Source organism: Pteropus alecto, unplaced genomic scaffold (genome assembly GCF_000325575.1).
Source record: "Pteropus alecto unplaced genomic scaffold, ASM32557v1 scaffold70, whole genome shotgun sequence".
NCBI classification, from domain to species: Eukaryota; Metazoa; Chordata; class Mammalia; order Chiroptera; family Pteropodidae; genus Pteropus; species Pteropus alecto.
This window is the reverse complement of record NW_006431912.1, coordinates 3,628,185-3,651,514: the sequence shown is the minus strand read 5'-3', so window position 1 is coordinate 3,651,514 and position 23,330 is coordinate 3,628,185. Positions and strand designations below refer to the sequence as shown.

The window sequence follows — 23,330 nt, the reverse complement described above, 5'->3', positions numbered from 1 at the left end:
GGTGTGAGGCTAAAGAGCTCTAACATTTTCAAAATCTCACTGATTTTGTGTGACAGGGTAACTTCAAACCGTTCTGAGTCTGGAGTCAGGAAGCTGCCCAATTCCAGTATAGTGCCGTTTACTTTTAAAGAACCTCACTAAAAAATGCTGTGTGAGAACAGTTTTTAAATGAGTATCAAATTATACAGTGCCAGCACCCTTCTTTTTCCTCAGTCTCCTTCCTGTGCTGCTCCTGAACACACCCTTCCATCAGAATTACTATTTTCTTATGTCATGTTGGCAAGTGTGTGTCCTGAGTTGTGAAGTTTCGTGAGGCAAGTATCTCGTTCTAACCCTAGAATTTAGATTAGCGCTATGGCATTTCAAAACAGGAACTCAACAAATACTAGTTGAATAAAGGAATAGGTAAAATAAAGATCTAAGGTGAAGATTTTCAAAGGGAAGCTAACATGAGTATTTTAACATGTACTGGTGTGGCTTCTCTGATACGGCTGGTAAGAGAGGGAGGAGGAACCATTCATAATAAAAACTTTACAATTTTATTGTTAGCCCCTTCGTCAGAGGGTGGGAGAACTCTCAGGAATATAAAATAAAGAGAAAAAGAGGATATTACGGAACAGAAAGGATCATTACCTTATATCAGGAACCATAGTTCAACCAGAGGTCTGAGTTGTTTGCCCAAAACTTAATATGGTTGCTATAAGGCTGCATTAATAAACAGAATACTGCATATCAATAATTACATTTTATGTCTTAACTGAGCACTTAAAAATTCAAGATAAACTAAGTCTTTTTTCTTGAGCTATTTACAAAGCCCATTTTAACCTAAGAGTTAAAAAGAATGAACCAAATGCTTTAAGAGATGTTTACTTTTTTTGCAAAGTAGCTATTTTAGTAATATTTGCTATAACGCTATAATGAAATCTTTCAGGAACCAGAAAGATGAATACTTTACCACAACTGAAAAACTGGAGCTTGTTTGAGAATTTCTGATAACACTAATGGGAATAGTGCCTCAAATGAAAATAATTAAGTCAACAAAAAGAAATTCTTCTTAGATCAGTCTTGAGAATTAAGTAATAATGATAAAGAAATATATTAAAGAAGTGTTTAGTCTTTAAATGAAAAGAGAAATTAAAAGAGGAACTAGGATTTGCTACATACAGCACTACCACCTACTAGGACAGCACCAACACCAGAGTATGAAAGGAAACTTCTCTTTAAAATTCACCACGCGATTTTTATGAACCAGGTTTTTTTGAGAGGAAAAAAAAAAAAAAAGACTCGGACAAATCAAAGGTAAGGTATCTTTGGAAAATTTAATTTGGACCATATTTTCTTTCCCTTGCTGAAAACATCCAATATTTCCAAACATTTTGGGTTCCGTAGCTTACAAAGGGGCAGTGGGTTTCCTGCAGTTACATACTGCACCCAACTTTCTATAGAAAGATCAGATATTTTCCAACCTTGCTTTTGAGTATTTCCTTAAAAATGCTTTAAAGGTTCCTTTTAATAAATGGCCAGTGAAACAAAATAAGGCTTTATTTTCTCCTTTTCCCCCTTTTTTGGTACTGCATGCTGAATAAGAAAGGAAGACTTGTCACATCAGTTGGTACACATTCCGAGTCCTCCAAGGTGTACCCATATCATCGAGCCCTGATGCACCCCTGAACTGAGGAGCCTGAAATGGGTGTCAAATATCCTTTCAGAATCACATCACAGCATGGGGGAGTGGTGTCTGTGGGTCACCTGGGTCTTCTTGGTGTTCCCAGGGCTCCTGGCCTTGGGAGTAACAGAGGAACTAGGACCAAATCACGACCACCAGAGGCCTTCCACCTGGTACTGCATTACCACAGGTTCACGTCTACGGGCCTTACGATGATGTGCATGTAAAGTCTAAATGTAATTACTTAAAATAAAATGAGAAAAAAATCCCTTTACTAATTCCCGTATCAAATTACTAGAATGAAAATAAAAACATTTGTCTGATAAAACACGTTTTCTTTGTCAGATGAAAGCATCTTCCTTCCAAGGTAATCTCAGTAATGTATATTTGTCAGTATTTTTATAGTTTTGTTTGGTGCACAAATTTCTTAACTGCATCTGACACAGCTTTGTCATTTTTTGAACTAGTAGTTTCATTAGCTTAAAAATGGGATAAGGCAACCAAATTTAAATAATTTTGGTTGCAGAAAACCATCTCAGACGTTAATCTTCATCTTCTCAAATGTTAAGAGCACATGATTAAAAGGTAATCAAACAGTTTCTTCTCTTAACAGGAAACTAAGCAGCTATTGTCATCAACTCTCTACAGTAAACACAGGGCCCCTCATAAATATAAAATTAAATTCTTTTTGAGGAATAGGTTTGTGATTTTATGTATGTGGGATTTACATTTAGTCACTAAATTTTGTAGTAAAAAATTGTGTGGTCTTCACATCTTTATTTTCATACACAAGGGATTATTTCTTCATCGTCTCAGCAGGCTCTCACACCCAGATGGCTGGCTGGCTTCCTTGGCTTGTTTCAAAAACGGAGCAGCCACATGTCATGTGCTCTCAGAAGCCGTGTAAAAACTCCTGTAGCTGGGTGACGATCTCTGTGTCTACCGTCTCCATGAGGGACTGGAAGCCTTGCTCTCCCAGTAGCTCCTGCTGTGCCTTGAGCTTCTCATAGATGAACTGCTGCAGTGACACTGTGTGCACTGGGTCCTTCAGGGCCAACTGTGGGACAGAGAGAGGACATACTCTGTCAGAGGCAAAACAAGTCCCTCTCCTTTGTGACTAAAATTCTTTGTAATCTCTTCCATAGCAACACAACTGCTTCTGTCTCCCTTCTTACAAGGGACTCTAAAACAGCTTCATTGTGGAAAAGTTTGTCAAAGAAAATGTCATTCAATTAGTCTAACCTCAGTTCCCCCAGGCCTCTGAGAATAAACTGTTTGATGAGTCCAATTTCTTAAGAGCTGAGAGTTCATCCTTGTAAAGAATCAAAACCAGTTAGAAAGTGTCCCAAAAGGAACAGAATAGACCGATGAGCATTTAAATCCAATTGTCCAGGATTCCTATTCAGGCTCTCCACTGTAGCAGCTCAGCAGGCCCTCAGAACACTCCCTATCCTGGATTGTGATGCTATTTACATTGATGTATATGCTTCTGAATTAAAAGAGAAATTTAAAAAATATAAAAACCTAACACATACTTTTCCTCCCTCATTGGGATATTTGGAAAACAAAAGAAACACAATTAAATTAAAAATAGTCCATCATTCCACTCCCTAAAGACAACATTCTGGCCTCTTGTCTTTTCTGTTCTTGCGGTATGCACATATACACATACATGTAAGCACATAATCACTACTGCTCTTTGCATTTATATTATAACAAAAAAAATTCTATTCTAACACCTTTTAAGAATTCTAAACCTATGTCATGATATTTTTTGTTACAGACATGTTGAGGTAATCATGCTATAGTTTAAATACAATCTTAACTATGTTTTACTGAATAATCTACCACGAACACTGGTCATGTTACTACATATACAGACTTCCTTCTGTATTTCGTATTATTTCCTTAGGAAATCTGTCTCTATCTCAGAAGGATTACTAGATTCAAGGGCATAGACAATTTTATGACTATGGTTTGTACCAGTTTTAAAAGGTATGATTTTTTGGCTTGTGGTATTGTTGTTACTACTGGTACTATCATTAAGCTCTTCATAACTGGAGAATTGAAAAGTAGTGCCACTGCTTTAAGCCATGCATTTCTCTCATTATCAATAAAGCTGAACATCTGCAAGGTTTTAGGTAAATGCATGTGTTTTTGTCATTCCATATGGCTGCATAGAAATTCTTTTTCCTTACTGATAGTCAACTGTATTCTAGGTAGATGAAACGGCTGAATTACATCTGCTGTTTGAGTAATGTAAACAGATTTTAAAATAATGACCACAAATGGCAAATATAAGTGAGAGGAAGAGACATAGACGGCATGAATTTGAAATTAAACCCCTTAAGTGACCATTCCTGAGTTATAGGATACATCCAAGGCAAAGTAATTTCAATACTCATTTCCCTGGAAGATGGATAGGAGGAAGAATACCAAGAAATGCAGATACGAAGCCCTGCGTTCACAAACCTAAAGATATCATTCCACAAAATTTAAGATTAACATTTAAAAATATCTACTCCTTTAAGTAACATGCAGTAATATTCTGTATTATGTTAATTATCAAGAAATTGACCCCTTACTAAAGAAAGTGTGGACTTTGTTGAAATAGCAGGAATTATCCGTAACTAAAACTATCTGCTACAAAATAAGTAAAAAGCAGCTGAGCTTGAAATCGATATCCAACAAGTCATTCCAACTACTGAAATGAAAATTAAGAGTGTAGTTCAAATGCTGTTATAAAAACAAAACAAAACACTATAAAAGTTAATATCAAATCTCCACTCTATAATTTTCAACAGATTAATTTAAAAAATATACTAAACCCACAAGGTATGGCATAACACTACATCGGTATAATATTTTTAAAAAGTGTATTGATCAGATTAAAAGCATTAATCTCTTTTAGAAGCAGAATTGTGAAAGGGAGAAGGAAGGGAAAGGACATACAGAATCTCTAATTCCGCACATTAAGAGAGATTGAAAAAAACTTTTTTAAGTTAAAAGAAAACCCCTACATGTTAGCAAATAAATGTTTATTTTGGCTTGGGGTAGACATTCATTAATCATAGCTATTAACACCTTCTTTTGAATATCATATGAAATAGATTGACTAAATGTTTCTCTAGAGAATTATTGCTACACATTGACTAAACATCCAGATATCATTTCTAAGAATATAACAGTGTCTATAGTCACTAGAATTAAGAAATACTGGTCACTAAAAGCATTTTCAAAACTGTTTTATACAAATAAGTCCCACCTAACATTATACACATAGTTATCTGATTTAATATGAAAAAATATAGAATGCATTCCTGAGAAAATAATGTTTTTAATGTAATAAGTAAATTATAATTAAGATAAATCTGCTGCTGGAAAAAATATACTGCAAAGGTTGACGTGGTCTCCACTCCTGTGCAACTGAAAATCTACATATAACTTTTGACTCCCCCGAACTTAACCATTAACAGCTTACTGTTGTCCGAAAGTCTTACTGATAACAAACAACTGATCAACACACATTTTGCACATTACATGTATTATATACTGTATTCTTACAATAAAGAAAGCTAGAGAAGAGAAAATTATTAAGAAAACCATAAGGAAAATACATTTACAGTACTGTACTAGATTTATTAATACCATAAGTATACTTCATCTGTTTATAAGGTGAATCATCTGTCTGTTAGTACGTACATCAATATTATCTTATATAATACAAAACACTGTAGACGCTCTATGTATTACTAACATTAGACATCAAAAATGAAAAGATAATGTGAAAAATAAATTCATATTTATTTACAGGTATAACAACTCACACATTGATAACAAAGAAGAAGCAATATGACTGATTTATAGTAACCTAGTATAATCAATACAATTGCTTCATAGTAGCTTAGCCTGTACATTAATGAATAAATCACTATAAAATTTTTATGGCATTCCTCATACATACAATGTTTTTAATGTAATAAGTAAATTATAATTAAAACTGCTCTTGGAAAAAATATACTACAATATACAATGGCATTAATTTACAGTCACATTCATAATACAGCACTGGAAACATTATTACATTTTTTTAAAAAACTACTTACCTGTGATAATAGGCACAGTTTCTACAATTACAAGAGAGGCATACTGAACAGTAATGTAATTCTTGAAAAGCAAAGTTATAAAACAGTAAGAAAACTAACATTAATTTTATATCAAATATCACTCACTTTATGCCTATGTAAGGACAGGCTATCCACTTCCATACAAGTCTTGCACACGATGTTTTACAGGATGAATCGTGAGGAAGTAATGATGATGATGATGACACAAAAACATCTCATATAGTTCTGTACAGTTATTAGATTTTCACATGAAGACACACATACATAACAGATAAGTTTATTAACTGTATAGCATGATGTTTATTTACTATTCACTGATAGTGGATCATCATGAAGATCTTCATCCTTTTTTGCTTTTTCATTTCTCTAAAAATGTTTCTTTATAGTACCAATCCTTCTTCGACCATTTGCTTTAGTTTCAGTGCTTGAATTATAGAGGGGTCCATGTTGTAAAAGAAGTCAAAAAGAGTCTTGAATAATAAGAACACTTCTGCCAGATTGTCTAATGTCAATCTGTTCTCTGACACTGCTTCTTCTACATCTCCTTCCTCATTGTTTGCCACTGGTTTGGTAGCACTCATCTCCATCAATTAGTCTTTTGTTAATTCCTCTGGTGTGGCATCTAGTAGCTCTTGAATTTCTACAAGATCCATATCTTGAAAGCCTTCACTCCTCTTCTGTTATCAAACCCACAATCTCATTCAGAATTTCCTTGATTGGTTCTATCGTAAAGACTGTGAAGTCATGCACAATGTTTGGACACAGTGTTCTCCAGCAGAAATTTATTGTTTCAGGCTTAATGGCTTTCACAGCTTCTATAACAACATCATCTTCGATGGTATAATGCTTCCAGACTTTCATGATGTTCTCTCTCTGTGAGAGTTCTCTTCCATAGCGCTGACAATCCTTTCCATAGAGCACCACGTGTAAAGTGCATTAAAGGTCCTTATGCCCTGATCTAGAGGCTGAATTAGAGATGTTGTGTGTGGGGGCAAGTAAACCACTCTGATGACTTTGGTAGTGAACTCATGGGGTTCTAGGTGGCCAGGGGCATTGTTCAGTATCAAAAGAACTTTAAAAGACAGTAATTGCATTACTGGCAATGCAATTCCTGACTTTAGGGACAAAGCATCGATAGAATCAATCTAGAAAAAGTGTTCTTCTTGTTGTCCAAGCCTTCCTGTTGTACAACTACAAGATTCACAGTTGGTGTTTATCTTTTCCCTTCAAGGCTCAGAATTTAGCAGCTTCAAAGTTAAGAGCAGTCCTGATCATAAATCTGAGGTTTGCACGAAACAGCAGAGTTAGCCTATCCCTTCCTGCCTTAAATCCTGGTACTCCTTCTCTCCTTTACTAATAAATGTCCTTTGTAGCATTTTTTTTTTTTCCCCAGAATAGGTCACTTTTATCTGCATTAAAAACCTACTCAGGAAGATTTACTTTCTCCTCAGTGATTTTCTTAGTAATATCTGGTTTTTAGTAATGTCTGGAACTCATCTGCTGCCCCTTGCTCAGTGGAAGCTTCTTCTGTTGTCTTGACATTTTTTAAGCCAAACCTCTTTGCAAAATTATCAAAGCATCCTTCGCTGGCATTAAAACCACTAGTTTTAGATCCTTCACCTTCTTTTTGCTTTAAGTTGTTATAGAATGACTTCGCTTTTTCTCGAATCATATTAGATAAGAGTCTATAGGTATGCCTTTCTTATAGCAATCCTGCACCCACATAAAAGCTGCATTTTCAGTAAGAGATAAAATGGTATTTCGCGAAAAGTGCAAGGTGTTTGCACCTGCTGGCATAGCTGAAGCAATGGCTTCACAAATTTCCTTTTCTTTTTTTACAGTACTCCTTACACTGGGTTCATTTATGTTGACATAGCAGGCAACTGCAGTTGCAGGCATCAATTTGTGGTACATATTAAGCAATTCAACTTTTTCTTGTAATGGCAAGACTTTTCTCCGCTTCTTGGGAGTATTTCCAGCATCACTAGTGGCACTTCATATGGGTTCTGTGATGTTATTCAAGGTTTACATGATGAAAAATATGTGAAAACTTCAAGAGATCACTTTTTACTGCAATGTGTAATTTACCATAGACAAATTGCTCACATGGAGATAACTAGGATCACGCAGCATTTTAAGTGGATATTCCCAACACTTGAGCTCACCACAATAGCAACAGGAGGTGGCTACAAAATTATTATAGTGGTACAGTATGTATTAGTTAATTGTATGCAGTGATGATTTAATACTGCATCTTTGCTTGTTTACAATTCTCTCAACTGCACATAGTGCCATGTATGACAGTCTTGTGTTACTGTTTTGATAAATTTTAATGTTTTATAATAAATTTGTGTATATTTTATATTAGTAAATGATAAAACAGATTAGTATCTACCTATATTTTATGCATTCATGACATATCTAACTTTTGTTAATTTTTTTTTTTTTGGTATTTCTAGGCTATGTAGTTCCTCTGCTAGTTTTTTTTAAATTGTTGCAAATCTCCAAAAAAATTTTCCAATATGCTTATTGAAAAAAATCTGCATATAAGTGGACTTGCACAGTTCAAACTCATGTTGTTCAAGGGTCAACCATACAACTAAAAACCCTGGACATTATACATGAAACAAACTTAAGGTGACTCTAAAAGGGAGAGGGAAGAAGGCAGACTGATTGGAGACCCCAGCAGCCAAGGAACAATACGGTGTTGAATGCCCCGGCTTTCTTCTTGCCTCATATAATCCCAGATTTACATCTGAAGAAGGCAGCAAACTGGAAACACCAATGAGCACAGAAGAGCTTCTTCAAAAGCCTGCTCTCTAGCCAAAAGACCAGGAAAAGGACCATACAGCAAGTCAAAACTTTTAGACAATAATTGGTCTACTTCAGCCAAACACCACAGAATAAACTGTGGCACCACCCCCAGCCTGTTACAAGGATTCAGCCTACCTATTCCCCAACAGTGTTTGCTGCAGCACATTGTGAATCTGAGAATTTTTTTTAAATGCTGATGTCTAAGTCTCACTTCTAGAGATTCTGCTTTAACTGGTTTCAGGCACTAGGATTTTTAAAAGCTTCCCCAGTGAATCTGATGCACATCCAACACAGCTATAGAAAATTTTAGAAAAACCAGTTTTGAGCATTAAGATTTCATCTGAACCCCCAAAACACCTCTAGATGTTTTCACATTCATTAAAAGAATATAGGTAGTAGACTAAGACATATGACACTTAAAAAACAAAAACAAAAACAAAAACCCTTACAGTAGTAATTCTAAGCCCTAAAAACTTAATTCCCATTTACCACCATCTATTTTTAAAACTCTTTAGGGTTTCCTTTCTTCTTTACCTTCAGGCAGGCATTTTTAAGTTCTTTTGCTTGCTATATGTATACTAGGTAATGTCAGTATCTTTTTTTTCACCAACTGACTCTTCCACCAGCCAAAAGTTTAATGCCTTTTTGATTTTGTTTTTTTGATTCCAGATTTCTTCCAAAGGATTCTCCAAATCACAGGGTAAATAAAACCAACCCTGTAAGGGACCTTTATTTTTCCTGCTTTTCCTAACTAGTTATTGTAGGATGTAACAGCAAGATACATTTATACATTTGTTATTTAATTGGTCACCTTATTAAACCCTCTTCGTAGGTGCCCTGTTGATTTTTTTGGACTTTTTGGCCTACACAATCATTTCAATGACTACAATCGAGCCCTGAACAACATGGGTTGAACTGCGCAGGTTCACTCGCATGAGGATTTTTTTTTCAATTAATTACTGAAAATGTATTTTCTCTTCTTTACAATTTTCTTAATATTTTCTTTTCTCTAGTTTACTTTATTATAAGAATATAGTATGTAATACATAACATACAAAATACGTTAAATAACTGTTTATGTTATTGTTAAGGCTTCTGGTCAACAGTAGGCTATTAGGAAAGTTTTTGAGGAGTCAAAAATTATACATGGGTTTTTGACTGAGTAAGGGTTAGCACCCCTAACTCCCACGTTGTTCAAAGGCCAACTGCAATGACTGTTTTTTTGTTTGTTTGTTTGTTTGCCAATACTGAATTTGTATTCACTCACAGGCCTTCTGGCAATATCTTTCTTCTCATCACATTGGCTAGACACTCCATGTGACAAACTATCACCAAACCTTTTTTACTCTTCTTCCTAGGTACAGAGATAGACCACAATTCCCAGCATTGGAATGTGAGCAGAAAAGGCATGTGTCATTAGCCAGATTGACTCTTAAACTACTCCTACTCAATTCTTTTTCCCCATCTTCCAGCTAGACAGAAGCCAATAAATACGGCAGCATCTCAATACATCTGGGTCATTCTGACTGGTTGTGTGAATTACACATCCACTCCTAACCCTCTCCTTTTGTGCTTTTCCTGAGTAAAAAATAAACTATTATGTTAAGCTTTGATTCCAGGGAGTCTGTTTTAGAGATGATGTTCTCTGGCATTTAGATCCTTCACAATCTAGTGATATGTTTGTACTTAGTTTCAAATAACTGTACTCAAAATTATGTTAAAGGCATATTATTCTAATCCTAGTTCAATAAGATATTTTACCAGAAATACTGAATTTAATGCTAAATTAAATTTGCAAATGGTAATTTACATTTTTACATCTATAAAAAATTTCCTATTTTCTTTTTTGTTTTATTCTTTTCCTGACGAATCCCACAGATTTCCATGTTCTAGAATAAGTTGAACTAGCATAGCATTATCTGTTCCTTAGACTTAGATAGGATGGATGGATGGATGGATGGATGGAAGGAAAGAAGGAAGGAAGGGAGGAATGAAGAAAGGGACGGAGGGAGAAAGGGAGAGAGAAAGGGAAGGAGAAAGGAAGGAGGGGATGGAGGGAGGAAAGAAAAAAGGGAGAAGATAAAGGAAAAAAGGGAGGAGGTGGAAGGAAGATAAGTTGTTGCCTAAAGGATGTCATTGGTAAAATTAAATACATTGAACTACATATATTTTCAAAAAATTGATAGCACATTCCAGTAAAACCACTTGTAAAATGGGAAAATAAGAAACATTACTGAGGGAGGGTTTGGGGTGGTTTGTTTTTTGAGGAATGGGGCAGCAATTTAAAATATTTCTATGGTTATAAATGTATTTCTACCCAATCTTAAGTTGTTTTTTATTTATTTTTATTTTTTGGTAATTTATGTTTTATTAAAGTCACCCATTTTGACAAGATTTTCCGCTGATCAGCCAAGAACTACATGTATAATCCCTGAAGTTATATTATATGTGTTCTTATCACTAATACTGAATATTTACTCCCCTACCACTGATTTTGGCTCACCAGAATAGGAGCTTATGGAAGTCCAGTGAGCACTGAAGTTTTAGCTCAGATTCATTTCACTGTGGGCTCAGTCAGCTGCCCATCCTGTGGTTATTTCCCTATTCCACAATGCATAACTAGAACAGGCATACCTAGCATCTGGCAGAATCCCTGCATTGGCTTCTAGGTTCCCTAAGGTTGACTTTTTTCTTTTTCTCACATCTTGAAATGAGTTCTGAGTTCATTTATTTTCATTCTTTCTTGTTTAATAATAAAATTACTTAAGGGTATGAATAATTCAGTTGTGTTTTACATGTAATAATCTCACTGTAGTATGTCACCTAGTTGAAAATTGCAAACTTCTTCTTTAAAATAGTTTTTAAAAACTTTACATAACCAGTATTTCTCTCAACCTTTCTTGACTTTCTAGTTTTACTTCACTGTAGTCAGAGCATATGACCTATACTATAACTACTCTGAGAAATTAGGTTTTCTCTCTAAGCCTAGAATATGCTCAGTTTTTATAAGTATTTCATGAACATATACAAAATGTACAATCTAAAAAAAAAAGTATGTTCTATTTATAGAGTAGAATTTTTATTTACAGCTACTAAGTTAAGTTTACTGATTACGTTATTTAGATCAGTTACCATACACCCACTAGATCACCTTAGGTTCAACTAAACATATAGGGTCACAAGACTACCATTAACTATCCTTAGCATCAGCTTACTGAGAAGGCCATGGGGATGACATGATATCGCAAAATGGAAATGTATAAAAACTAGGATAAATTTTGCACCAATAAAATGTTATGATCATAGGTGCATTTTGAGAATCCTACAAAACTATACTGACTTTTGTAATGACCTTTTACATGTTTTATTAAAGCATTTTTACTATAAATCAATTTTAGCAGTACATTCAGGTCAATCTCCATTTAGTTTCCAGCAATGAAGTTATCTCTACATTAAAAAAATCAACTTTAGTACATAACTAAATTCGTAAATAACAGAAAGATGTCCTCCTATTCATCTTATCATCACCAAAGTAAAATGACCATATAACATAGTGTAAGAGCATATTTAAGACTGTGCTATTAATGTTATTAAATTAGAAAACAATAGCCTGCTATGTATCTGAATGTGTTACCATTCAGCAATGCCTCTGATTCTACTTCCTTCTCAGAAATATTATTCATGGTCATGTTTGCCCATTTTATGAGAGAATATACTATAAAACCAAATACATACCACAACATTAATCCAGTCATATGTAGTTTCAAGGTGACAGAGAATAAAGAGAAACAGTGAGAAAAAATCAGATAAGATTTCTATTTACAATATACATATCATCTTTGGATAAGCTATCTGAGTTTTGTGATCATCATTTGCTGTTTCTGCTTATCACCTTATTAAAGGGACTGAGCAATCTGAGCATCACAAGTGTGAGCCATCTACAGGAAATATGTGCTTCCTTCTGTCTCCTTAATGCTCCAGTTGCCCCTGTGGGCCCAAGAAGTGAGATCAGTGAGCAAATCTTATGAGAATCTCAAGTTTCTTGAAAAAGTGTTCTACAAGGTCAAGCTATTAGGTAAGGCACTGAAAAGTTTAGGTGCTATAAATAGAAAATGTTGAGAGAGAATTTATAGCAGGAAGAAAGGTTAATAATGAGTTAGTCAGCACCCTCAATCTATTTCAAACACTCTATTTCAAACAAAATTTGATAATCATTTCATCTAATTGTAAACCATCAATAATTTATAAAAATGATAGAATATAATGGGAATAAATGGAAGAATGAAAACTGTCCATCCTAACCATCTGCTGATGTAGCTAAATTGTTAAAGAAATCAGTATTTTAAGCCCTGCATTAACTTACTATTTCCGAAAAAGGAAATACTGTTCTATGGCTGTTTAAGCTAAATTTGCTGGAGTATTTGAAATGATCTCACACATGATGTAAACTACATTGTGTATTTCTTTTAGTTGGCAGGCTTGGCACAAAACAAAGGAACAGCTCCACAGTAGTGCCTTCGCTACTAAATTATCTGGGTAAGTCAAATGGAAAACTCCCAAAAAGAACAGCATTGTGATTAACAAATATGTGATAGTATGACAAGTACTTGGAAAACAACGCAATTAAGCAATTCAAAATATCTGTCTCACTATTTACTTTTCATTGTTGGAGACACTTAAGTCTCAGAAAACTAGGCTTATAAACATTTAGTTCGCATAAAAATGGAGTAACTACAATAATAATATATGTAATACACTTGAAATATAAGACCATAAGTGAGCTTATACCAATCTCTGAGAATCATGTTTGCTTTTTGCTCAAGGGATAAATTCATAGTGAAATGAGAACAAGCAGAGTTTTAGAACCATTGACAAAGCAATCAGTCAACACTCAGTTACCAAGGCCAGATCTTTCCTGAACAGAGGTCACCCAAACCTCCAGGAAACAGCTTTGTTAACTTCTGACTTACGGATTTAAGAAATTTTCTACCACTAGTATCTAATTCTTACTCATATTTTCTTCATTTGACTCTAAGTCATGGTAGGACACTTTCGCTTTTGATATAAGTTACATTTTTATTCATGCCATCCAGTTAGGCTAAGACCACAAAGAAGCAACTGCTTTCAGTGTGATGCTTGAAAATATAAGTCAAGGTATTAGACTAATCTATGAAACATCCTAAAGAAAAATAAACCTGTAATTTTTAGTATTAAATAGCCAAAGTCTTGTGCCTCTAACTTTCAAACAATACTGTTTCTGCTGTTTTCCAATAAGAATAAGTCCCATTTTAGACTGAGAGTTTTAAGAATTCTTTTATAAAGAATTCTTTTATAAAGTCTTCAATTTTAAAATAATATATAATGCAGAATTTTCAAGTAAAATACCCTCAAAACATCATTAATGAGTATTAAAATATACTGTTAGGCTATAGTAATTAAATAGGCAGGTCAATAGACTATATCCTTGAGTTGTGAAATAAATCTGTGCAAATCTGGCAATGTAGTATCTGGTAAAAGCAGCATTTCAAAATAGTAGAGAAGAAACAGGCTACTTACTAGTTTTGTGACAGAGGGTAGCTATATAAAAAAAAGTTGACACTCTACTTCATTGCTTTAACAAAAAATTTCCAATTGAATTAAAAAATTTAAATAAAATAACTAAACTTGTAACAACATGAGAAATTATGTTCTTGAGAGTTGGTAGCCATTCCAAGCATATAATAAAAAACAAACGCAACAAAAGGAAAACAAAGTCAAAAACAATTTGCTGACAAAGAAATGAAAACAACTACCACTGAAAACTCAATACACAATATGACCTCTCAAAGAGGAGCACAGATCTGGACTAATCACATCCCCAGAAGATAACAATTAATCTTTCAAAAGGAATTTTGATGAAGAAAAACACGCATACAGGAGATAACTGTGATAACTGTGAAGTGATATCTGGGAATTGAAGCAGAGATCACAATTTGCAAAATTGTACAAGGCCTCACAAAACAGAAAAACTATCCTAAATCACGATATGCAAGACAAGCAATCTAAACAAATACTCAAAACACAGCTCACTTAGACAAAGCAACTGACAAACTGATCCAATGTAACTACATGGACTCATCTGCTACAGATCAATGACTGTCCCAGCAACTTGATTGGTTTACAAATTCTGACCAATCCCTGACAAGACCATTCTATGGTAACTCCAGCTCCCTAAACCCTATAAGATTCTTCTTTGATTCACCCATTGTAATATATCCCATGATTCCCCAATGTGTGCATTCTCCCTTGGAGAAACAAGCTAATATACTTCGTTACAGGTTTTTAAACAAGCAAACAAATTGAAGGAAACACAGATAAAAGATTAAGGGCTGATTTCTTTATAGTCCTTGTTCAGGTTACTGACTGCTGCCTAACAAACTATTCCAAAACTAGGTGGCATAAAATGACAACTATTTTTTTAGTGTTAATGGATTCTGTGGATCTGAAATTCATACGGGGAGAGTGAGGATGAATTGTCTCTGCTCCATGGTCTGTGAGGCTTTATTTGAGATGACTTGAAGGCTAGAGGTGACTTAAGCCATCTTGGGGCTGGAATCATCTCAACGGTCACTCAGTCATGTGTTTAACGGTTATTGCTGGCTGTTACCTAGGACCCCAGCTAGGGAAAATAAGACCTACAGTCTCCTTGTAGATGCTTGGCTTCCTTACAGCACAGTGGCTGGGTTCTAAGAACAAGAGTCCCTAGAGTACAAGGTGGAAGCTATATATTATGACCTAGACTTGGAAGTCATAAAGCATCAGCGACCCTGACCAACTTCAAGGAAAGGAAATATAGATCCAGCCTTTGAATGGGAAATCAAAGTCACATTGTAAAAATAGCACATGAAATGGGAGACATTATTATGGTCATTCTTAGAAAATATAATGTCACAAAATTCTTATTTAAAAGCAAAAAACAAACAACTAAATAAAATTTCTAACAGAAAAGTGGAAGGAAAATATATGAATAAGGCATTCATCAAACAAAAGAATATAAATGACCTATAAACATCTTTAAAATGCTCAGCTTCTCTCATAACTAGAGAAAATACATTCGACAAGTTACTGCTTTCTAACTATCATCTTGTCCAGGGTATGGTTAACTCACGTACCACCACTGGGCACATGGTTTTAAATTATTCGTTATTTTCCTTGAATTGGCAGGTTTGCTTTTGAAGAAATGTATGCCAAATACACATGCCTGAATAACGTGCCAGCCGTTCTTCCATGTTCAAATGGTGTTGCATGAAAAAGGCAGTTAATTCAGCTTAAAACTAAATCACTAAAGTGCTTTTCCTCAAGACAACCATTGCCACAGAGAATATTCCGATCTTGACACAGAAAATATCTTTAAAATGCGTACTCAATAGAGGAAACTTAATAAAATTAATAATTTGTACTATTTCATCAAGGACATACTTGAATGAAACTGGCTTTAAAAATAAACTGAGTTTTGGTAGTGAAGAATATGACTACTAGTATAGTTTGCTGCCATTGTCCTTACTGTTGCTAAAGTGCCAGCAGTTATTCCTACCACTGGGTACCAAACATTGTTTTTGCATCACTCGTGCAAATATTCAAACAATGAAAAAGAAAATAATATCTTAGTATTATGAAGAAATAATACTTTTGAAAGGGTTTTGGGAACCCCCAGTTGTCTGTGGACTACGCTTTAAAAATTGCTGCTCAAGAGAGAAATGTGATGGAGACCCATTCAATGGAATGTTGTCACATGTAGCTATTAAGAGAAATAACGCAACCTAAATTTACGTACATGGAAATATGCTCATGTATTTACTACATTTCAAAAGAATCAAGGATCAAAATAAAATGTATAGTATTCCTAATTTGTGAACTACAAGCAAATGTTTATGTATATAAATAAAATGTTTGGAAAGATATATATCATAATGTTAGTAAAGTCTACCTTGGAGAAAAGGGTATTTCATATCACAAAATAATTCTGTGGTTATTGAACTAGTAAAGGCTACTTTGTAATTTAAAAAATCTCTCCAAAACAGAAACTTCTTCATGTAGAACAATTCTTTGAAAAAGCTCAATTTCCCCTCCTTCAAAAGATAAGCTCCTTATAAAAACACAATTACTGATAATTCATTGAGGTAAAAAAAAAAGCAGAAGAAAAAAGCAGGAATTAAAGTACAAAAAAACTGCCAAAAAAAATAGCCTAATGGTCACTGGTGTTACCTAAGTTACTAAAAATCAAATTCTCACAAACTGGGCCATATTCTTCATTTATAAACATGAAGACTTTCTGAGACAATGTTAGCTGCCAAAATTTCTAAGTGAACAGTGGCAAAGTTACTGAACAAATCCTGATTAAGGGTTTTAGTAACAATTCCAGTATACAACGAAGAAACAATGAGGCTACCTGATCTGTAATACTCAGAACAGTACTGATGTCAGCTGGCAATTAATCTGAATTCTCAACTAAAAACAAAAACTCAGGAACCAGCATTCTTTTAATTCTAAAGGCATTTCCAACAGAATTTTCTTTCCAGTGTCTTTCGATTATTATTATGTAGCCTACTATGAAAGATCTTAACCTCTGGACCTCATGCTACTTTTTGATTAACATTTTAACTTTATCACAGAAAGAACTGCTGTCTCAGGAAGATGCCTGTTTATCAATTTGTGTTTTTATTACACCCCAATTGGTGGGGAATGCAAGAGACTGGTGCTAGATAAACATGGATGTAGAAACAGGAGTGGAGTGATTCAGAGCCAAGAAACTATAAGCAAAAGAATTGTTTAAATGTGTCAATTTGTATTTTAGTTTACGCTAGAAGTTATGGAGTTTAAAATTAAGTGTTTTACTTAACTTAAATGTCTTAGATTTAATCACTTGCATTTTATATAATTTATTGTTCTTTCTTTTGAAATATAAAAGAAAGAATGTGTTCTTTTGGCTTTTATTCTAAAACAATAATGGTAATTTCATTCTCAATAGTAAAATTTTATTTCAAAAGATTATTTTAGTACTGTAAATATAAATGTTTTTTTTTCTTTCAGAACATTAAAGAAGCTCTTCTGCTGTCAGCTTGCCTGCACTGTTTCTAGGGACAAATCTGCTATCATTTTTATCTTTTCCTCGCTATATGAATCTTTTTCCCCCCTAACTATGCTAGAGATTTTCTCTTTAACACTGGATTTAAGTAGCAATTTGATTATGATGTGCCTTGATGTAGTCTTATTTCCTATGCTTAGAGTTCTCTGACCTTCCTAGATCTGTGAGTTCACAGGTTTCATTAAATTGGGGAAAAATTTTTACCATTATTTCTTCAAATATTTCTTTTGTTCTCCTTTCTCTTATTTAGAGACTTCAATTACTTATATATTAAGCTGCTTGAAGATGTCCTACAGCTCTTTTTTTTCCTCCTAGGTTTTTCTGGTTTTATTTTGTATAGTTTCTATTGCTATGTCTTCAAATTCACTAATCTTTTCTTCTACATTACCTAATCTACATCAATCCTATCAGATATTTTAAGAAATTAACATCTCTTGTCTAAAGCATATATGATGTGGGGATATTATAGTTTTTAACCCCTAGAAATATAATTTGAGTTTTTTTGAAATTACCTTCCTTGTGTTTACTTAAACATGTTCAATCTTCTAGCTTCTTCATATAGGAAACACAGTTATAAGAAAATATTTTGATGATCTTTTCCATCCATTATATAATATTCTTTCCTTAGTAGTTTCAGTTGATTTTCCCCCTCAGCATGGATCTTTACACTCACCACTGCTATCCTCTACCAAAACAACTACCGAAATGTAGGCACCACATTTCTGGGGCCACTTTAAGACAACAATGACAGTAATTAAATCAATCTTTCAATTATGTAATCTTGGAACCAAGCAGCTGTGCCTTTTCTTCCTAGGAAATAATTTCATTTTAAAATGAAAAAACCCTTTGATGCTAGATTAGTTTTTCTTTTAAACAATAATTCATAATCATCTACCAGCAAACATTTCCATTTGAAATTATAACTAAAACACATCTAGATAGCTCTCAAAAAAATTCTAATGTTAAAGACATCAAAGCATAAGAATAATGATATAATTACTGAAAATACACAATTTATACTTGTAACCCTGAAAATATAATGAAATCAATTTTGTTATTGAAAAGTGACTGAAAAACTGTAGTCTTCATAGTTAGGTTTATTCAAGGCTAAGATATATAGTCACAGCATTAATCATAAATGCTGTGTATCATCAGCATAAAACTAAGACTTAAGCCTAAGGCATTGAAAATCTTAGAGATGACAATATAAATCTGCAATCAACAACTAGTATGATTACTGATGTTAAATAAAATCAGCCACTTAAAAAATAATAGTTGTTCTATGAAATGATACAAGCTATAACTCGAACAATAATGATAGCCAGCTCTCCAATAAAATTTAGGATAACAAAATCGAATCAAGGAACCTTAAGTGTTATTTCTAAAACTATGTTCTTATAATGTTCTTGCGATATTTCACTTACCTTCAAAATAAAGTCAGAATTAAAATTACTACTATATGAATTTACTGAGGATTCTATATACAATGAAAAATAGATTTGGGTAGATTAATTTGCTAAGGAGAGATCTACCGACTAACTGATGTTAATAAAGTATGCAAAAAAGCTGATGAATAAATGGAAGTAGAATATTTATTTACAAGCTCAGACTCTTATGAAGAATATTGGTATTATATTTTTCTCTAACATAGTCGAAACAGTCGATGCTTAAAAAAAGAGGAAGGGAGAGAAGGGGAAAGACAAACTGCTAGGTTATTCCAAAAGGGTAGCATCATTCTAAGTGAAGAAAACACAATTTCCATGTAGTATGGATACAAATTAGCAGTCTCATTTCATGGGAGATATTACGCCAGACGTACACTCAAAATTAAATACTTCACCAGGACAGTACATATTGGGGAGAGATAGGAATGGTTTTAAGAGCTAAATGAATAAAATAAAATCACGTTTCAGTTCACAGGCCCTGGGAATCCATTAATCCAATTTTCTACACATTTCTCAGATGAGGAAACAGATCTCAAGAGACAAACAGATCTCAAGGTCACAATTAATAGCAAGAACAGGACCAGAATTCAGGTCTTACGAATTTTGGGAAATTTTCCTTTCCTCCACAGTAGTTGCTAGGGAGATGATCTCTAGCATAAAAGCAAAGTAAAATGAATTAAATTCAAATGGTTTAAAAGAAGGCAGTCAGACCAGTGTAGTATAAGCTATATGCTAAGGATGAAGCTCTTGAGAGTTAATGCAGGATAATTCAAGGAGGGAATATCATGAGCAGACTAAAATAACAATGATAGCTAACACATAATAATTACTAGGTGTTCATTCTCCCATGACCGTTTACATATTCATTTATTTATTCTGCTTTTGAAGTAGATATTTATTATTATTATTATTAATTATTATTATTATTATTCTCATTTGCAAATGAGGAAAGAGGACAGAATGAAGTTAATAACTAACTGGTGAGGCCAGGAGACTAGAATAAACTCCAAATGAAAAAAGGGGAAAAAAATCATATGTCAAAGTAAGTATTTAAAAAATCAAGATTATAAATAATTTTAAAAGAAAGATATCTTAGATGTTTCCTATTTTTTGTTCATTTTCCTCATCAGATTCCTGTAGTGAGATGTAATGGTTTTCAAAACAATTTAGCAGTTAATTTCAAAGCATTTTTATGAAGGCCTGTAATGTATCCAGAAAAAATTCATAGCAAATATGCAGAAAATAACAGAGAATGAAGCAATTTCAGTAGATCTGAAAACAGAAGAATCAGCATTAAAACTTACATAAGGTTTGAGAGTCACATGTTTTGTATAAGTAAAAGAGTAAACCTTCTGTTCTGCTAAAACAAAACACAATTATTTCAGATCAAGAGTTAAACTTAACTTCCTATACAAGGAATAAAATTTATCTATTTCAGGAATACACTCCAAATTTCAAAAGCTTACATTAATTTCGCAGCAAGGGATAGATAGATATCTGAATGGACCAACAGATATTTCATATCCACAAAATATGAAATATGAGTTCTCCCAAATTTTTTACAGAAGCTACTGTTGTTACGTACCATTTTTTTCCTCTTATCCTGTTCTGTGGGTGGTTCTTCATCTTCTGTTACTTTTGGTTCTTCAAGATGAGACATCAACATACAGCTACAGTAAAAAAAATGTTTTAAATAAATGTTTAAGTCTATAACATATGAAAAACAAACCCTTGAAATCACTGAAACATCAATGTTTTTATATACCAATATGAGGACTAGCTTGATAAACTAGATTTATAAGTTAAAAAAAAAATTGTAATGACAAAAAGATATCTAAAGGGCAACATGAAAAAATTTTAGAGCATTTTACCTACATATTTAAGGTAGTAAGTTGTAAGAAATTTATTTATAGGCAACTTTTGAATCATATATCACTTGACAAAGTAAGTTGTACACTTTATATCTTTTTAAATGATACAAACACTTAAAATTAATACTTCTTTTACCACTAATCTTCATATGTCTGTAGGTTACATGTTTCATAACCGTAGCAATAACTTAAATAACATAATTAAAACATTATTAATTATGTATGAATCAACTTTGTGCTCCAAGTGAAATTATTACTATTCTATGAGGAACTTGTCCCTGATAGTACTTGTACCTGCAGGACAGGTATAAATCACTTTATTCTGATTATCTGCATCACTGACCTTCACCATTGGCAGAGATAAAAGAAATATAATTTTCTATTCAGTCAACACTGGTTTCAGGAAAACAAGAAATGAATATTGTCTAGGAAGTCAAGTTGAAGAAACAAACCTCAGTTTCCTAATTTAGAACAATAGAATTCAGTAATTTATCAGTCATAGGTTCCTAACCAATAAAAACTGTGAAGGGAAGCTTGGTTTCTCTTCTGTTTTGCATCAAGTACAGGGTAAGGACAGGAAGGACAATTCCTAACTCAATTGTGTAGATGACTTTTAATTCAGGGTTAAAGACAGATGCCAACACCAGAAACTTGATCAGGCTCACTCTTTCAGGCGGTGTGAGTGTCCTCTTTCTCCTATTCCCCACCATCTAAAAAAATTTTTTTTGGAACAACTGCCTTTGACCTATTCAGTGGACATCGGTGAGCTCAAACAGTAAGAACTTTAAACTGAAAATCAGAAACCCTGAAAAACAACAAGAGTTAACACTAGCTAACTGCACGGCCTTAACCTCTCAGAGCTGCAATGCTTTTGTCTACCATGACATAATAATATGTAGCACACAACTAGTTGGCCAAAAGACTCAGGCACAAAGTGAGAAAATTATGACATTATCTCAACCCAAAAGCTACTTAATAAAATAAAATGTCTAGAAAAAGTCTAGATCCCAGTTTATATTTTAGAACTAAATAATAAAATGGGGTTCCTTCATACTTGCTGCAGACTTGGATTTTAACTGCAATGAAGCTAGATCTCCATGGAAGTAAGCTTTATAGTACATCAAATTCTTTCACTGCATTCCAACATCCGTTAACTTATGTATATAGTAAAAACTCTCTATTCTCCCTTCCCCAATTAAAAGATGTATCACATTAATAGTAAAGTATATTCTGGATATAAATATACAGGTACACATATTTTTTTTCCCCACTGACTACAAATTACCCAAAGAGTAGAATATGTTTTGCTTTGTAATTCTGCAAATTACATTCGTTTGGATTTCTGGAAGGTGGAAAATAAAAAAAAAATAAAAAAATTTTTTTTGAATTGACAAGATCAAAACTAAAATTCTCTCTTACAGGAAAATCTCTAATTAAAAGTCAAATCTTATTTTGTTGAGAAAGGTTAAAGATAGGGAGTCATGTTTTACATAAAAGGCATGGTGAAAATTAACTGATTTCAACTAAGCTAAAATGGATGGGCTATGAATGTAACAATAGTAATAGCAATACAATAATAACAGTTTAGAAAAGGAATGACCGACACATGAACACAGGCAGCCACCTGTCTCATCCTACTCACTCACTGAATAGATCTAGGCACTCTAGCTCACTATCCGAATCTTTCCTAACAAGAAACTCTAACCAGCCAAACATAACCATCAGTGTTAGTATGCAACATGAATCCTTTTAAGTTATTATGTTTAAAAGTACTTGTAAAAACACCTTTGATTTAATCTACACAAAGTCACTTCTAAACGTTATAATAAAACTAGAACTGACAACATTATTTAATTGGTCTCTGTAGTGGACAGTTTGGTTGCTTATATAATCGTCTTCCTTCCTGAGGGAACTCTGAATTTGTCCAGTTATCCTCCTCTTCCGTGCCACTATATGCTTCACATAAAGCTGATCCCAGTCCCAGTGCCGATGGCTCAACAAGCAACCACGGTAATACGATTCCCCTGGCCAATGATTGCTTTCAACAGAAGCATGTTTAACAAATCCTAGCCAATTATACATGAAGAGAAATCTGATGAAAAGACTTCTGGGAAAGGTTTCCTATGATGTTTAATAAATAAAAAGGCGGGGAGGGGGAGGGAGATAAAGCAAGAGAAGATTACTTCTCTGGCACTGGCACTGTCATGAATTGTAATGCCCAGCACTACTTTATAACCATGAAGGAAAGCAGACTGCAAATGAAGCTAACGTGCTGCAGGAATA

General features: G+C 33.7%; 1 protein-coding gene across 4 annotated transcripts in view; it reads right to left on the bottom strand.

The window, feature by feature from the left end:
• Nucleotides 1–1,300: 1,300 nt before the first annotated feature.
• The window catches only part of IPO11 (importin 11), a 164,379-nt gene continuing 142,349 nt past the window's right edge, over nucleotides 1,301–23,330 (bottom strand). For all 4 annotated transcript variants that reach the window (XM_015599446.2, XM_015599448.2, XM_015599443.2 and 1 more), the window contains exons 29-30: nucleotides 20,762–20,846; nucleotides 1,301–2,723 (exon numbers count right to left, since the gene is read on the bottom strand). In XM_015599446.2, coding sequence (XP_015454932.1) covers nucleotides 2,559–2,723; nucleotides 20,762–20,846 — 250 coding nt within the window. In that variant the 3' untranslated portion in view covers nucleotides 1,301–2,558. The remainder of the gene's footprint in view (nucleotides 2,724–20,761; nucleotides 20,847–23,330) is intronic.